At 46.0% G+C, this 18,193-nt stretch overlaps 1 protein-coding gene and 1 long non-coding RNA gene across 2 annotated transcripts in view; one reads left to right on the forward strand and one right to left on the reverse strand.

Moving 5' to 3' along the window:
• The window catches only part of UBASH3B (ubiquitin associated and SH3 domain containing B), a 155,360-nt gene that overhangs the window by 126,293 nt on the left and 10,874 nt on the right, over positions 1–18,193 (forward strand). The window contains exons 6-11 of the mRNA XM_069554213.1: positions 2,027–2,235; positions 5,861–5,993; positions 8,835–8,955; positions 9,769–9,891; positions 11,183–11,275; positions 13,570–13,714. Of these exons, the coding sequence (XP_069410314.1) occupies positions 2,027–2,235; positions 5,861–5,993; positions 8,835–8,955; positions 9,769–9,891; positions 11,183–11,275; positions 13,570–13,714 (824 nt within the window). The remainder of the gene's footprint in view (positions 1–2,026; positions 2,236–5,860; positions 5,994–8,834; positions 8,956–9,768; positions 9,892–11,182; positions 11,276–13,569; positions 13,715–18,193) is intronic.
• Positions 6,669–13,357, reverse strand: LOC138420789 (uncharacterized). The gene is made up of 3 exons (XR_011249316.1): positions 12,290–13,357; positions 11,074–11,725; positions 6,669–9,457 (listed from the first exon to the last, which is right to left on the reverse strand). It is a non-coding gene; the product is annotated as an uncharacterized lncRNA (long non-coding RNA).

The following is an 18,193-nucleotide window of genomic DNA, read 5'->3' on the forward strand; positions in this document are numbered from 1 at the left end:
GCTCCTTGTTGTGCAACTGCTCTCTGCCTAGGAGTTGTACCTTCGGCTCCTTTCTGTACCTCAACCTCCCTGGGATCTCGTAGAGCCAGAAGACTCACCCCCAAGTGAAAGGAGGGATGAGATCTTCCCTGTCATTTTTGAGTTTCTCAAAGGAAAGGCCTGCCGCTGAGTCAGAGGCATCATTACCCAAGACTGTGCTGCGCTTGAGCATCTAAGGAACCTGAGTTTAGACTTGTTTCCTGTGACTCGGTGCCTGTCTCCACCCTGTTCCAGGAAAAGGAGCATTGCTTCTGGTGTCTCATCACATACCTAGCTTAGAGATTTAAGTGGTTGGTTGTGAATTTTTTTCTTTTTCCTTAAGCTGTTTTTAAACAACCCAGCAAAAAAACCTTCCTGGTTCATTTGAAAATGTAATTTGAGCGTGTATCTGACAGAGGAGTGGGGAGTCGATGGGATGGAAGAAGATCTCGAGCCAATAGATGCTGGAGTGAGGATTCGGAGAGGAAGTGGGTGCCCTAAATAAAAGGGATGTCAGAAATCCAGTGGGGCATTCGAGTTCTGTGCATTATCACATTCATTCTCTGGTGGGGGGAAATCATTTTTACTGGTTCTTCTCGTTAGAGATTTCCAGAAGGAAATTCTTTATGATATCTGATGGATCACCTTGACCCCAAGGAGCCGATTAGCTCACAGGCCTACCTAGCATAGGCTTTGGGGGTTAGCATCAGCTTGATGGAAAGATAACCCCTTGAAAGCCAGGAGTCATGGTTCAATAGAAATAATTACACCTCTTCTGTGTACTAGAGTCCTCAGGAGTTTTCTTAGATTGTCTCATTTAACTTTTATAGTCTAAGTATTATTTTACAGATGAGAAAATGAAATGGTAGCCGCTCAGTCGTGTCCAACTCTTTGCAATCCCATGGACTGTAGCCCACCAGGTTAGTCTGTCCATGGGCTTCTCCAAGCAAGAATACTGGAGTGGGTTCCCATACCCTCTTCCAAGGGATCTTCTTGACCCAGGGTTTGAACCTGGATCTCCAGCATTGCAGGCAGATTCTTTACCATCTGAGCTACCAGGGAAGCCCCTGCAGATGAGAAATAACAGAGGCCAAACAAAGTTTAAAACCCATACATGGGAACCAAAATACTTAGCTTTCCTCTAGTGGCTTCAGGATTGAAGGAAAAGCTGATAAAACAGCTCCGTCTTAGTGTCCTCTTATGAAACACATAGAAAAATATTTCCCTTAGTATTGAGGTCCCCTGCTGTTAACAGAAAAGTAGTAAAATATTAATAGATGTTTTCCAGAGTATCTTCATACGTCTGCCTGTGAGGCAAAATAAATAAGGAGGCAAAATATGGAATAAATCAGACAAGTGACATGGCCTGGGGTTGGCCCAAGGGGCTTTTTCTGAGCCCAAAGAGGGAACACGTGGTCTCCACCTGCTGACTGACAAGAGCTGGTTACACACAGGACACTGATGGCTGTGAAAGATATTTTTCTTTCGAGGTCTTTGTTAACTATGGAGGTTTAAAGAAAGCTCTTTGAAGGCAGGACCGTGTCTTATTTGAGCTGCTCAGTTACATGGAGAGGAGACATTTCGTCCCCAAAGCCTTCCTAGCAGAGTCTCTCATCTGGGTGTTGGTGACATTGCATGGAAGACTCCTTTCCATGAGCTGTGTGTCCAGGGTCTCTTACGGCATCAACGTGGCAGACAGGGCAGGGAAAACGAGGTCCAAACCCGTCTGTAAAGCAGTTTACTGGAGAACCTACAGGTTTTCGTATGAATTTCTAAAAGCCATGTCTTTTGAAGCAAAGCTATGCCTGAAGGAAAGTCTGGAATGAGCCAGAAGCACTAGCATATCCTGAGAGGAGGAGAAACTCCTTCTGATCTGAATCCAGATCTACGCGGAGCCTGCAGACTCCAGAGGTGCCCGTGAACGTGAGCAGAGCCCACAGGCGGGCCCTGAGCTCTCAGCAGAGCTGGTCAGGCGTGGGCCTCACGCCTTCCTCTCCCCCTTTTCCAGACATTGCAGGTGATCTACCCGTACACCCCGCAGAACGACGACGAGCTGGAGCTGGTCCCCGGGGACTTCATCTTCATGTCGCCCATGGAGCAGACCAGCACCAGCGAGGGCTGGATCTACGGCACCTCCCTGACCACGGGCTGCTCTGGACTCCTGCCGGAGAACTACATCACCAAGGCCGATGAGTGCAGCACCTGGATATTTCACGGGTGAGCCCGTGCCGGGCTCTCTGCCTGCTGCTTTTCGAAGGACACTGTGGCCCTTGAGGAGGTGGCGGGACACGCAGGGTGGCAGTGCGTGGAGTCCAGCGCTCTTGGCCCCAGACGTTCAGGGAAGGGCGGAGCTGGGGCATGGGAAGAGCGGGATGCCCCTTTTTACCCCACCTGCCACCACGGCTGGAACATCTGTCAGAGTTCTCCATCAGAGACCAAACAGGCTGCTTAGGGGACATGTCTTCTGGCCTCAGTGTGGGTCAGCCCACCACCGAGTCTTTATGGCTTTGGGGCTTCTGTGCACTTTGTCCCGGGTCATTGCACAGACTCCCCAGAGAAGCAGGACAGATTCCCACTATGCCAGTCAGCCAGTAGAGAACAGGTTTGCCAAGGTCAGGGGACCTAACCGCCTGACCCAGTCCTCAGACCTGGCACATGAATGCCTGGATGACAGAGACCATTTCTATGGAAATGGGTAACCTCCAGAGGCTGAGAGAGGCAGGCGGGCCCTTCCCCACCCAGGTCTTCTGTGGAGTGCCCCCAGACCAGCCTGTTCCCACGATGAGTGGCCTGTGCTGTACGACCAGCTTTGTCCTGATGGGTGCCTCTTGTTCCTCTTTTGTGCTTCTTAATCCGGGAAGTTCAGAGCCAGCCCTTCCCTGGTGCATTTTGGGCGCCTGGCCAGGGCGTGCGTGCTGGTTTCCCTCCCTCTTGTTCTTGCCATGTGCCAGCGTGGCTGAGAGCCGGAAGCTCTGAACACCAGCTGCACAGCGTGCAACGTCGTTATTACTGTCATAAAAGAGAAGCAGAGACGGGCAATTTCACTGAGTGTTTTGCCTAAAGGGAGAAAAGAAAAGACAGTCCCCTCCCCTGATTAGCAGCGGGCAAACCACAAACCCGATGATGAGAAAGAGTATCTTCTTCCCTAACAACCCTCCCCAGCAAGCCTCCCTCTTCCTTCCCACCCCCACCCCATGAACATCCAGCATTTTGTAGCTCAGAACGGAAGGTCAAAGCTGCCTCGTGTTCCCCAGACCATTGCTTCTTCAGAAATGTTTCTAAGTTGGGTTTCCAAAGTCACCATTGTTTTTTGTTTGGTTGGTTGGGATTTTTTTTTGGCCATGCCATGTAGCATGTGGGATCTTAGTTTCCCAACCAAGGATCGAACTTGTGCCCCGCTGCCTGAATCCAGGAAGCTCAGAGTCTTAACCCCTGGACCACCAGGGTAGTCCCCAAAGTAACCATTTTATGCCTATAAAAAAACAAATGCCGTATTCGTGAAGAAACATAATCAAAAGATTTGATGATACCCAGCTCCCAGATCATTCTTACCAGTAGGGCTCGCTGTGGAAGGAGGGCATGCAGGGGGATTCCTGCTGGCCCCGTGCAGGTCTCTGCATCCAGACCACTCCTGCCGAAACAGGGGCAGCCTCAGCGCCCTCAGTCCACAGACCCCAGGGAGGTCAGTGTGTCACCTCCCTTTATTTTGGGAACTATGTCTGAAATTTCCGCTTTCACAGCCAACCTGGCTGAGAATGGGGAAATACTAATGTATTAGGTGTTAGGGTGCCATAATTACGAATTGAGTTTTTATTCTAGTAGTCTTGAATTCAAATCCTAACTCTCCCACGCACCAGCTGTGTGACCTTGGCCAAGTTGCGTGACCTCTCTGAGCCTCGGTTTGCTAATCTATGAAGTGAAGACAATGGTTGCATTCCCCTCGTAGGCATCTGTGAACACTGCTGCTTAGGGGTCAGTGCCATGCATAAAACAGCACGGGGTCTAAAACAGCCGTCAGCTTTACGGTTATTTTTCTCTAACTCGTCTTTCCTAGTCCTCTTACATGCTCGCCAAATCAGAGGTCCCTTCCACTGCAGTGGCCCTATAGAAGAGTGGTGTTTTCCTCTTTACCCCAGAAGTAGAAATGACTCAGGCTATCAGATGGCCTTGTTTCACTCCTAATCCCAGGTAGCCTGGGGGAGGGAGAGTCACAGGGCTCCTCAAGTAGGACCTGCCGGCTTGCTGAGAAGTTGCAGAGGGGATTCCAGCATCAGGGAGGGACTTGGGGGGGGTCAGCGACCCTTCACGACTCTTCTTCCTCCGTCCTCAAGTTTTCTGAGTCCCTCCTAAGGAAACATTTTCCTACCACCTTTGTGAGAGCACCTTGCTTGGTTCTGAGGATCTCCAGACATGTCGGTTGGCGGAAGCCTCTGAGTTGGAGTGGGCTAAGCAGTCCTCCTCAGCTGACCCCCAGGTCTGATGTGCCCTTGGGAGGTGTTTCCATGGTAATTACAGGTGTCAGGTACATCATCCTCTCTACTCTGCACCTGATCGGACTATGGTCTGACTGGAACTGTCGGCCTCACGCTGTCTCCGGGAGTCGGGGCCTTTGATTCCAGTGACGCCTGAGAAGAGGAGGAGGCCGGCAGTCTCCTTGCCAGCTGAGCTGAAGGAGAAGGGATCCTGCCAGTGTCTTCACAGCTGCAATACAGTGCAGAAATTAGGAAACATGTACAAGCATGATGTCAGGACGATTCCATAGATCCAGACATTTCAGGCCCTGGAGCTTTGATGAATCAGACAGTGAAACTGAATTTTCTTTAACTCTGTGATGTTTAGGAGGGTCTCCGTTTAAAATGAAAACAGGCAGTCTATGAGACGGTGAGTGGCATAAGATTTTCTTAGAAATAACAAAAAGAATAACCAAAAAGCTAATGGCTGTGTTAGATTGAGTGCTATTTTGTACATATGGAACTTTACCCTGATTACAAAGCAGCAAGAAATCTAAAATTAAAATCTTCTCCCTTGACACCACCCATTGATGCAGGAGGGGCTGTCCATCACATTTGCCTAACAACCATATTTGAATTGCAGTGTTTTATTAGATAAAGCTTTTTGGAAGCTTTGCTAATGAGAATAATTTAAACATGGCATGATCTGCTGCCTGTCTTTCAGCGAGACCTCTTTGAGGGGCTTCTGTAGTCAGTGTTATATCCAGAAACAACAACTCTTGGCTCATAGCTCCACACAGCTGGTGAGAATGGTGTCCTCTGGAAAAATGCTGTATTTAGTCCTCTTGTTGGAGGTGTGATTGAGACAGAGAAGGGTTTGGAGACGGGAAGGAGGTGCCGTAGCGGGTGATGGCCAGGGACTTCTGTGGCTTCACTCGGAGCCACAGGCAAAGTGGTGGGGAGGGTCAGAATCTTCCCTCTCCTTTGTCAGTTCAGATGGAAATCACTGTGGAAAAGATTAAAGGCAGCAGGAATTGTTTATTTCTTTGGAGCCAGGAAAAGAGCTGGAAACAATGGTACAGAATTGATACCTCGTTATTCTGCAGCATGCCTCTGGTGCCAGCCAGACCCATGGCGCCCAAATAAGCACGGCATCGCAGGCCCCACCCCTGCCCAGAGGGATGAACACATCTGCTCCAAGCACGGAAATCCATCCATCCCTAATTTATTAACTGCAAGACTTCAGTATGAAACAGGGCGTTCCTTATAAAAATATCCAATCACTGTGTTGTGTACTCGAAGCTCATAGAATATTGTCAATTACACTTCAATGAACACATTTTAAAAAGACATTCCTCCTCAGCTAACATCTTCCTTGTCTCCCCCCGCAGCTCTTACTCCATCTTAAACACATCCTCTTCCAACGCACTCTCGTTTGGGGATGGCATCCTGGAGAGGCGGCAGTATGAGGACCAGGGCCTGGGGGACGCGACGCCCCTCACCATCATCTGCCAGCCCACCCAGGTAGGGCTGACCGTCAGGGCCCCATCCTCAACTCTGCTCAGGAGTCACTGAGCACCTTTTTTTTTTTTTTCCACAAAGGGTGAGGCATTGATCTCTCTGTCCTGAAAGGGTTACCGATCTCTCAGGGCACACGATCCTAAAAGATAGACAGAAATTTAAGCAGAATAGTCAGGTGCGTGGCGCTGACAATGATTACCAGCTTCTGGGTCTAGACTAGTAAGGAAGACTGCTCCACAGAGCAAGGGACGTGTTATCTATAAAGAAGTAACACAGTGGACCCTTGAACAGTCCAGGGGTTAGAAGTGCCAAACCTCCAAGGGCTGGAAAATCTAACTGTAACTTAGAGCTGGCCCTCCATCTACCCAGTTTGGTACCCTCATATCCACCATTCTGCAACCTCAGATTCAACACTCTGCGGATTGTAGAGTACTGTAGTATTTACTTTTGAACAACAAAAAAAAAAGCCGTGTATTAGTTGGGCCCCGATTGCAGTTCAAACCCAAGTTGTTCAAGGGTCACCTGAAGTATCTATTTCACAGGGCATTGTGAAGATTAAAGGAAATAAGAAAATGGTTCTTAGTACAGTACCTGGCACATAGTGAATGATCAGTGTATGTCTGAGATATATATACCAGAAAGATTGCAGGATGGGGGAGTGGGGGAAGGGGGTTGGGGTTTTAAAAGAACTTTTTATTTTGGAGTATAGCCGGTTAACAATGTGGTAGTTTCAGGTGGACAGCAAAGGGACTCAGCCATACACATACATGTATCCATTCTCCTCCAAACCCTCCTCCCATCCAGGCTGCCACATGACATTGAGCAGAGTTCCCTGCACTAATACAGTAGGTCCTTGTTGGTTACCCAGTTTAAATACAGCAGAGTGTACACGTCCATCCCAAGGGCTTCCCAGGTGGCGCTGGTGGTCAAGGACCTGCCTGCCAGTGCAGGAAATACGAGAGATATGGGTTCGATCCCTGGGTCGGGAAGATCCCTGGGGGAGGAAATAGCAACCCACTCCAGTATTCTTGCCTGGAGACTCCCATGGACAGAGCCTGGTGGGCTTCAGTCCATGGGGTCACACAGAGTCGGACACGACTTAAGTGACTTAGGATGCACGCTCACACATCCATCCCAAACTCCCTAGCTATCCCTCCCCACAGTGTTCCTCCTGGCAACCATAAGTTTGTTCTCTTAAGTCTGTATGTCTGTCTTCTCTTTTGTAAATAAGTTCATTTGTACCATTTCTTTTCAGATTCCACATGTAAGGGATGTCATACCATATTTCTCCTTCTCTGTCTGACTGACTTCACTTAGCATGACAATCTCTGGGTCCACCCATGTTGTGGCATATGGCATTATTCCACTCTTTTTAATGGCTGAGTAACATTCTATTGTATATGTGTACCACGTCTTTATCCATTCCAGGGGAAGGGTGGTTTTGAACAGTATTTATTAATACAAAGCCAATTGAAAGTTCAAGTGTGTTAGGCAACAAGAGACTAGCTGACGTTGGCTGGAGTCCGGAACTTGAGTTAGGAAACAGCAGGAGAGGCAGTGGGAAAGACCACACCACCATCCCACATACCAGCCTTGCCAGGGCAGCAGGAAGCACATGCAAAGCGTGTGTACTGTACTGGCCAAAGCCCACAGGAGTTGGCAACCCTTGAGGAAGCTGGCAAGAGCTGCCTCCATCAGAAAGAAGAAATCTAGAAACATCCACAAGGATCCACCCAGCAGTGATAGAAACCAGGGTCATTCGGACAAGCCTTTGACTGGACTTGCCAGTTTCATCACCCAGAGGTAGCTGCTGTCCTCCCCGAGCCATTTCCAGGAACGTCATCATGCAGGCAGCCGGACAACAGGGCCTAACCTGTGATTAGAACTGGCAAAGCAGGACCTTCTGGCTGGAGGAGACTATGGACCACGTGGCCTTAACACCACGTGAGGGAGATGAGGCAAGGGAATTTGTGGTAATGAAACTTCTTGCCTCCTGATGAAGCATCTCCTTAGGAGAAGAACCTGTCCTCTAGATGGCGTCTTTCCACACTGGCTAGTTTTGCCTCTGAGCTATATGTAACTAAGGTTGCCTTCCTGTTCAGTAGTAGCTGGGTGTTAATACCTATGAACAGCAACAGTAACGATACAACCATTTTCATAACCCTTCTTATTTTGCAGAGCACCTGTAATTCATCTCATTTAAGCCTCAGAATAGCTTTCGAGGTCAGTAAATGAGGCTTACTATCCCCATCTTATAGACAGGCTGGCTTAAATCCAGGGTACCTAAGGGACTTATTGCAGTTAAATATTCAGTTCAGTTCAGTCACTCAGTCATGTCCGACTCTTTGCGACCCCATGAATCGCAACACGCCAGGCCTCCCTGTCCATCACCATCTCCCGGAGTTCACGCAGACTCACGTCCATCGAGTCCATGATGCCATCCAGCCATCTCATCCTCGGTCGTCCCCTTCTTCTCCTGCCCCCGATCCCTCCCAGCATCAGAGTCTTTTCCAATGAGTCAACTCTTCGCATGAGGTGGCCAAAGTACTGGAGTTTCAGCTTCAGCATCATTCCTTCCAAAGAAATCCCAGGGTTGATCTCCTTCAGAATGGACTGGTTGGATCTCCTTGCAGTCCAAGGGACTCTCAATAGTCTTCTCCAACACCACAGTTCAAAAGCATCAATTCTTCGGCGCTCAGCCTTCTTCACAGTCCAGCTCTCACATCCATACATTAAACATCAGTGAGATTTATTCCAGAGCCCGGCTCACCCGGCACCCAGCCCCGAGACATGTCTACTTCCTTGTGTTCCCCACCCTTGCTTACAGCCTTTCTTTGTCCGCAGCCTCTGAGGATCAGCAGCCAGCCCGGCCCTCAGAAGAGATGCCTCTTCGTGTGTCGGCATGGTGAGAGGATGGATGTCGTGTTTGGGAAGTACTGGCTATCCCAGTGCTTCGACGCCAAAGGTGAGTGGTTGGTTGGCCTGCTCAGCATTGGGACACCTCTCACAGCCTCTAGGGGGCAGAGTCGAGCTACATTTATCTAGATGGAGTCATTGTGTCGTAGAAAATGCCTCTTACCTGTTACACTCTAAGTCCTTCCTGGTAGTCTGGAGAGTTAGGGGAGAGAGAATTGTCCTCGCCTCCAGTCTATCCACTGGGACACCGTGTACCAAAATAGGCAGATGTCTTGCCCAGAGCCATAGGACAGAGGCAGAATCAGGTGTCCTGATTCCATGTCCAGAAGTCCCTCCAATAAGTTACCCTGGCTTATTTAGTTCCATTTTCATGTGTCTAAGATGGGCTTGCATCTCAGAGAATCCGACCTGCTTTGGAGTGTCTGGTTGTTACTTTCACTTAAAAACCATCTCTTAGGACCTTCCCTGCTGGTCCAGTAGTGAAAACTGCATCTGCCAAACGCAGGAGCTGTAAGTTGGGTCCCTGGTCCAAGAACTGAGATCCCAGATGCCTTGTGGCAAAAAAAAAAAAAAGGCAAACATTAAACCGAAGCAATACTGTAACAAATTCAATAAAGACTTTAAAAAGAAAAAAGAATACTAGTTATTAAGAGAAAAAGACTTAGGTCTTGTTACTTTCGTCAGAATGGAAGCATGGATTCAAAGACACTCTGTCAAAGGAAGAGTGTCAGTATTTTCTAGAGAGCTCAGTTCAGTCTCTTTGGCCAAAAGGGAATGGAAGTGGAGGGGCCAGCAGAATCAGCACTAGAAGTCCTAAGGAAACAAGAAACTCAGGTCGCCTTGGTCTGACATTTCTTTCCAGGCCGCTACATACGCACCAACCTAAACATGCCTCACAGCTTACCTCAGCGGAGCGGCGGTTTCCGGGATTACGAAAAAGATGCTCCAATCACGGTGTTTGGATGTATGCAAGCCAGACTCGTGGGTAAGTGTCCCACAGTGACCACATAGCCTTTCCTGGCTACTTCTTCCAAAGTCTGGCTGCGGCAGATATGCCAAGGACATTGCTGATGGCTTTCCTACACTGCATTTCCTCAATTCAAAAGAGATTTATTAAGTAACCATTAGGTTCAGGGCACTGGGTTGGTTTACCAAAGTGAACAAAGTAGGATCCCTATGGAGGGGTGTGTGGCATAGTGATGGGGCGAGGTCAGGCTCAGCATGGCAGGTAGGTCAGCTTCTTGCAGGAGGGTGAGGAGGAGGCACCCAGGGGTGGCTGAGAGTGTAGAGGCCAATCGGTCTCCAGGATGCTCAGCTCTTTGCAAGTCTGGTCCTTACCCGCCACGCAGAGCCAGCAGCCTCGTCCCATTCAGTCATTCAACACACATGGATTGATCACTTACCTTGTGCAAGGCACTACGCCAGGTAATAGGGATCGAGTCCCCGCCCTTGGGGAAGCTTGTAAGTGGATGAATATCATAGAGTATGCTTTACTCAAGAATGCAACCATGTACAAAATGTTATGGGAGCACAGAAGAAGACATAAGCCCAGAAGAGAGCAGAAGTTAGCAGGAGGGCGGGAAGGCATCTCAGTGGGAGGATCAATATCAAGTCTTAGACGTGAGAAGCAGCATCTAGAGTACAGAGGAAATAAGCCATCTTGTTTCTAGAGCATCTATTGTGAGCAGAGACTGGCAGGCTAGAGACAGAAAAGTTTGTGGAAGACTTTGGCCACCATGGTAAGGTGTTTGCACTTCATCCAGGAGAGAAAGATGGGCATTTTACTGCTTGTAAAGACAACGAAAGACAAGAAGGGGTGTGTCCCTTGGTCTTCCATAGAAATACTGGGCAGGAGAGTTGTTGAAAATGAGACTGGGGCTTCCCTGATGGTTCAGTGGTTAAGATTCCACTTGCCAACGCAGGAGACACAGGTTCAACCCTAATCCAGGAAGATCCCACAGGCTGTGGAGCAGCTAAGCCCACATGCTGCAGCTGCTGAAGCCCAAGCCACCTAGAGCCCATGCTCCACAAGAGAAGCCACTGCAGTTAGATGCCTGACCAGTGCAACTAGAGAAAGCCTGAGCAGCAACGAAGACCCAGCACAGCCCAAAATCAGTCAATTAAAAGAGAAGGAGACTGAAACCGCTGGCCCCACGAGAGCCCCCACCTGAGAAGAGAGGTTTGCAGGGTCTGCCGGGCCTCCTCTCTTCCACACTGAGAATCATCCTGAGACTGTGTAAATTATCAGATTGATTCTTCTCTGGTTTCCTTTGCAGGGGAAGCCTTACTGGAGAGTAATACCATCATCGACCACGTCTATTGCTCCCCGTCCCTGCGCTGTGTCCAGACTGCATACAACATCTTGAAAGGTGAGACTTGATGAAGGTCAGCTAGTCCATCCCTCCATCACTAGACAATCTGACACTTACTAATAGATTACCCTAGATTCAGGCGAACATCAGCCAATTGGAAGTTTTGAATTTGAGATGTTTAACAATGATACTTTCAGAAGATGACTTTGCAAAAGTCCCAAAATCATACTCTGACAGCAGAAGCAAGATGAAGAGAATATACAGATAATGTTTTTCTTGAAAATCTGAAGCTCTTTTCAGTGACTTGCAGGCTTGTAAAATGTTGTTGTCTGGCAATGATTTAGAGCCTACAGAGCACGATTTTTTTTTTTTTTTTGGCACTAAAACAAATTGTCTCCTCCCACTCTGCTCTGTCTGCTTCTCCTTTTCAGCAGCAGTAGTTCTCCTAGGTGTCTGGAAATATGAATCGTCCTTGTTTTAGTTGATTGGAGATATTCAGCTTTTGCCCTAAAATCCACAGAATCCTGTGTTACAGAAATCTCCATTCTCATTTCACTGAAAGAAAAGCTATAAGAAACAGCCTTGATTGTTTACTTGTACCAAACAACAAATAAGCCACAAGTAGCTGAGCCAACAAGGAAATTACAGTATATCTGAGACGTCTGTTCGTTTACTTTAAGTAAGCCAGAATGCATCTATGTATTCAAATGCATTATCTATTCCATTTGCATAGAAAAACTGGGCTAAATGCAATACAAAGGGTTAAACAGTTCCTACTCCAAGAACAATCACACTATCATAAAACACAGGAGTTGTGCACTGGCAAATATTCAACACTCGATTTTCTAGTAGAGAAAATGAATATATGATATGCAAATATAATATAAGCCATTATAATGAATGCTAAGAATTTCTAAAGTCAGTTGCAAGATGTTCTTATCAAGAAACTTCAGAAAGAAGAATTATAGTAGTCACAGAGCTGTACAAACTATACAAATAATGATTTTTTAAAAAATCAGAAACCATTCAGAGTGTGCATCCATCCTGGTGGTGTCGCCAGAATATACTCACGTGTTTATGATATACAGCAATGAAAAACACTTGTCTATGGAGAAGGAAATGGCACCCCACTCCAGTATTCTTGCCTGGAGAATCCTATGGACGGAGGAGCCTGGTGGGCTACAGTCCATGGGGTCGCAGAGTCGGACACGCCTGAGCAACTTCACGTTCATATATGGATGTGAGAGTTGGACCATAAAGAACGCTGAGTACCAAAGAACTGATGCTTTTGAACTGTGGTGTCGGAGAAGACTCCTGAGAGTCCCTTGGACTGCAAGGAGATCAAACCAGTTCATCGTGAAGGAAATCTGTCCTTTAGGATTGATGCTGAAGCTGAAACTCCAATACTTCTACCACCTGATGTGAAGAACTGACTCACTGGAAAAGACCCTGATGCTGGGAAAGACTGAAGGCAGAAGAAGGGAATGACAGAGGATGAGATGGTTGGATGGTATCACCGACCCAATGGACATGAGCTTGAGCAAGCTCTGGGGGATGATAAAGGACAGGGAAGCCTGGTGTGCTGCAGTCCATGGGGTCACAAAGAGTTGGACATGACTGAGCAACTGAACAACAAAGTATTACTGCTAAAATTCTAGCAATCTTATTATTTTAGTGATTTTAAAAAAATCTTGAATGAGGCTTGAAACTTTTAATCCAATTCTGAAAATATAAGGAAATACTGTGTTTAAGTAAGCCAGAAAGAAAAACACCAATACAGTATACTAACGAATATATATGGAATTTACAAAGATGGTAACGATAACCCTGTATGCAAGAAAGCAAAAGGGACACAGATGTGTAGAACAGTCTTTTGGACCCTGTGGGAGAAGGCGAGGGTGGGACGATTAGAGACAGTAGCAGTGAAACATGTATATTATCATATGTGAAACAGATCGACAGTCCAGGTTCGATGCATGAGACAGGGCGCTCAGGGCTGGTGCACTGGGATGACCCAGAGGGATGGGATGGGGAGGGAGGTGGGAGCGGGGTTCAGGATAGGGAACACATGTATACCTATGGCTGATTCATGTCAATGTATGGCAAAACCACTACAATATTGTAAAGTAATTAGCCTCCAATTAAAATAAATAAATTTAAAAATAAATAAATAAAAAGTACTTTAAAAACCAAAGTAAATAAATAAATAAAAAATCTTGAGTAAAAAAAAAAAAAAAGAAAAACACTTGTCTGAACCTGCATGCTTCCACCGTCCTTAAGCTATATATAGCATCTGACAGGAAAGAGAAGATTTATCAAATTTTTATACCTTGTTCATCTTCATCGCTAAGGTTTACAACAGGAAAATCACTTGAAGATCCGAGTGGAGCCTGGCTTATTTGAATGGACAAAATGGGTTGCTGGGAACACCTTACCTGCGTGGATACCTCCATCAGAGCTAGCCGCAGCCAACCTAAGTGTTGATACAACCTACAGGTAACTCTCTGAAACCTCTGTTTCCTTGAGGTCAGTGTGGAAGTACTCTTCACCAGGCCAGGTAAGGACATGAAGGACCAGATGTAGACCATAGATAGTTGTCCAAATTGGTGGAAGTCAAGCTACAATAAAAAAAAAAAAAAATTGGAGCAAGTCAACAGTCCCTTGTATTTGGCACTACTATGGAGTATGTCTCCCTCTGACACACATTCACTAGGGTTTTCTGGTTTTACTGCATCCATTTCAGTGGCTAATAAAACCACCTGCAATGGCAGAAGCACACACCAGCTAGTGATCAAGCGGTTCAGAAGTTTGTTGGGGAATAAGGGAAATTGCAGTGCCTTGACTTGGACCGTCACTTTCGATTTTTCAAAGTACTTTTAATTATCTTTTTTCATTACCGCCATAACCCCAGGATGGCAGCAAGCCACTTTCATACATGAGAGAGCTCAGTGACCTCTGAAAGTTACCCATGTATTGGACACATATGACAATAATAATAACTTACCTTTACTGATCATTTTCTTCGTGTCAAGCACGGTGTAATCAGCTTTATAGTAGTCCTTTGCTTTTTCCATTAGACTATTGTTGAAAATAAATATTTGTAGGTTGTAGCATAAGTACATTAACCATCAGAAATCCACTCAGAGCTTCTTAGTGACGTGATAGAAAAGGCTTTTTGTGTTATTACATGACTTAGTGACTAAACAATAACAACAAGCCATATTTTAACTATTTTTAGTAAGCAGTGAGATTTTCCTCACCCTGTATTTGGTTTAAATATTTTTGTTAGTTGTTGTTATTACCTTGTCAGTTTGAAGTAAAGTTTCAGGTTGAATGTAAGAAAAAAGAAATCCACTCGAGCATTTGTAAAATGTCTTTGAGGAAGGATAGATACTCACCATTACCGTGGGGAATTAAATTCATAGTTCTTAAGACAGAATCTGGAACAATTCTTGACTAAGAAAGCAGAGCTTTCTTCCTTGTGACATCCCATGACCTTTCACTTCTAATACTTACCCAAACCTCAAAGCATTGCCAGTTTCCAGCTAAGGTCTAAGAGGCTTATCTTTTCTTCCATCCTCATTTTTGGCTCTGCAAAGACCTCAGGTAACCCCCTTCATTAATAAATATGAGGAATTCTCATTCCTCAGAAATAAGATTAAATCAATTGGATCCCCTGCTGAAATAATTCACATTTTGTCCTGTCCACACTATGGTCACTATTTTCCTGTTCCTTGGGGAAACAGCAGTAAATTACTGTCCCCACGCCAGCAGGCGTCACCCCTATGCCCTGGAAAGAGAGCAGGTTACTGCCAACATGGGTGAAATGACTTTCCTCACATACCACCCAGCCCCTCCCAGGCCGTGTCTTCAGTCCATCCCCCCTTAAGTGCATCCTACAGTTCTTCCCAAGCTTACTCACACATGCCCCATCAGTAGTATGAACAGAAGGATGAATGCCAACCTTGGGGTCAGGACATGGTTCACATTCCAGAGTTTCTTTTCCTCTACAGAAAATCAAAAGGTAACCGTTTTGTGTTTGAGGGAGGGGAGTGGGGTTAAGCATCTAATTCTGTAAATTAGTTGTGAAATTCACCCATCAAGCATGTGAGAGGCATAGTCCCTAGAGTCAATTTCCCTCTGAAAGTAATTATATCAAGTGAGCAGTTCTTTTAAAGCAAGTAGTGGTACCCAAATGATTGAAGAAACATGGTGATGGGCAGAGAGACAAGGACCAAGAGCCAGAGTATTGTAAGTCAAGCAGGCACAGCTGCTAGACCCATATCACCTTGAAAAGGAGGGAGGAGATGCTAAAAGGTGGATTCAGGCTGGTAACTAATATACAAGCCTCATCCATGGGTAACAAGACCCGCCTAAGTGTAGAAAGCTGCCCCAGTGGAGCTGGGTGGGAAGCACCAAGACAAAAAATGAAATACACACCAGTTGGATAGGGCATTAGAACAGGACCCTGATGACTGGGGAAGGTAGCAGAAAGGGGGTGTGGAGCTTTGGATCTGGAGTATTAGAGGAACAAGTCATACTTTGGTGTGGGACTCAGGGCAGAAGCCTACTCTTCTAGCCTGGACCAGAGTAGGCTGGGGAGTGGAGAGTGTACCGGGAAGAATACTGTTCCAGGGATACTACCTGAGTACCCAGAGATGTGGGCTCCAGTCTAGTTGGTGGTTGGAAACCTGCCTGACTCTGAGAACAGCACGTGGGTCCTGCAGGTATGGCTGGAAGCGTGCTGCTGATGGGAGTGAGAAAGCTGTGACGGTCCCATCCTCATCAGGACCCATTCAAACATGGAAGCCATTCACAGGTTCAGCTTCAAGGCAAGAACTGATCAAAAGGAACTGGATCCCAGCATCTCCCAACTCTTCACTTATACAAATCGTATACGTTACTGTGTGGTTTCCCCTGCAGTGACTCCTGGGCCATACAAAGAGGCCTTTTGTCAAGAGTGCTGGGGGCATTCCTGGGAGACCAGGTGCTATGAACGGTATTGGAACTGGATGACAAGGAAAGAGGAGCAGAAAGACTTTGCTTCTGAACAGGAAGGCACATCTTCAGCGAGCATCGTGTTCCTCCCTGTTCCCCAGGCTGTTATGAGATTCAGAAGGTTGTTTCCTAGGAGAGAGATGCTTGCTATGAGAATGTTATTTAACTGAGAGCGGGTTTCCTTTAATTGGAATAGCATCCTTCCTCTCCAGACAGTAAACCCAAGTTCACAGAAGGGCAGTTTTGAGGAGGACATTGTCAGAAGCCATCCAGGATGGAGGATAACTTTACAGGCATCAAGTTCAGCCTCAGGTTCAAGTCCCTGCTCTTAAGAGTTCTAATGATGTAAACAGGTCATCTGTAGCCTTTCCAAACCTTCTTTTTGTCATCCATAAACTCAGAATTTGCAAAAGTGTTGCTAGATGGGATGTGTTCAAAGAACACAGGTGCTTTGCACAGAGGCTGACACATGGGAACCTCTCAGTAAATCTTAGCAGCAATGCCTGCTGATGAAGATGTCATGAGAATTCACTTCAAGAACACACTAGCTCCTCCATGTACTAAATACCAACAACAAAAGACAAGGAAGCAGAAAATATCATATAGTTGTACTTTAAAAAAACAAGATAAACACCTCATAGCCCAGAAAACTAAATAGTAAAGGAAGGTGGAAGCAGACAGAAGTGACTGGGAATGAAGACATTCAGGGTCACCAGGATCGGAGGGCCCTACTTTGAACATCCTTTTATATGCCATGTACTTTGTCATAACTATCATTTATGTCAATAGCCTACTAACCCTTCACCAATCTTTCTTAGTTTTAACAGAGACCGTACACACCTGGCCCGAGGAGAACCCGGTTTCTGTGTTTGGGGTGATTACCTCACAAACCCAGTGGACCTAACATCTGTTTTTAAAACCTATCCTTAACAACTTGAGGCTCCAGTCCATGGGGTCACTAAGAGTCGGACATGACCGAGCAACTTCACTTTCACTTTTCACTTTCGTGCATTGGAGAAGGAAATGGCAACCCACTGCAGTGTTCTTGCCTGGAGGAGCCTGGTGGGCTTCCGTCTATGGGGTCGCACAGAGTCGGACATGACTGATGCGACTTAGCAGCAGCAGCATTACCCTGATACCAGATAAGAATACTGCAAGAAAAAAGAACTGCAGGTCAATACTCAACAACAAAACAGTAGCAAACCAAATTCAACAGCACATCAGAAGGATCATATACCATGATCAGCTGGGGTTTATCCCTGGGGTGCAAGGATGGTTCAATATGTAAAAATCAATAAATATGATATACCACATTGAGTAGAATAAAAATTATATGATCCTCTCAATAGAGAAAAAGCATTTGACAAAATATACCATCTTTTCATGATAAAAATGTTCAAAGGACTGGGTACAGAAGGAACATATGTAAACATAATGAAAGCCATATATGGCAAGCCCACAGCTAACATACTCAACAGTGAAAGATTGAAAGCTTTCCTTTAAGATCAGGAACAAGACAAGGATGGCCACTCTCACCACTGCTGTTCAACATAGTTCTAGAAGTTCTAGCCAGAGCAGTTAGGCAAGATAAAGAAATAAAAGGCATGCAAGTTGGAAAGAAATAAAACTCTGTTTGCAGATGATGTGATGTTATGTATACAAAATCTTAGAACTGTCAGAACTAATCAACAAATTTCAGTGAAGTTGCAGGATACAAAATCAACATACGAAAGTCAGTGATGAACAAAAGGAAATTCAGAATGTATCAAAGACCTAAATGTAAAGCCAGACACTTTAACACTCTTAGAGGAAAACATAGGCAGAACATTCTTTGACACAAATCTCAGCAATATCTTTTTTAATCCACCTCCTGGAATAATGAAAATAAAAACAGAATAAAGATGTGATATATATATACAATGAAATATTACTTGGCCATAAAAAGAACAAAATAATGCCATTGCAGCAACATGGATG

This window comes from Ovis canadensis, chromosome 15 (genome assembly GCF_042477335.2).
Source record: "Ovis canadensis isolate MfBH-ARS-UI-01 breed Bighorn chromosome 15, ARS-UI_OviCan_v2, whole genome shotgun sequence".
NCBI lineage: Eukaryota > Metazoa > Chordata > Mammalia > Artiodactyla > Bovidae > Ovis > Ovis canadensis.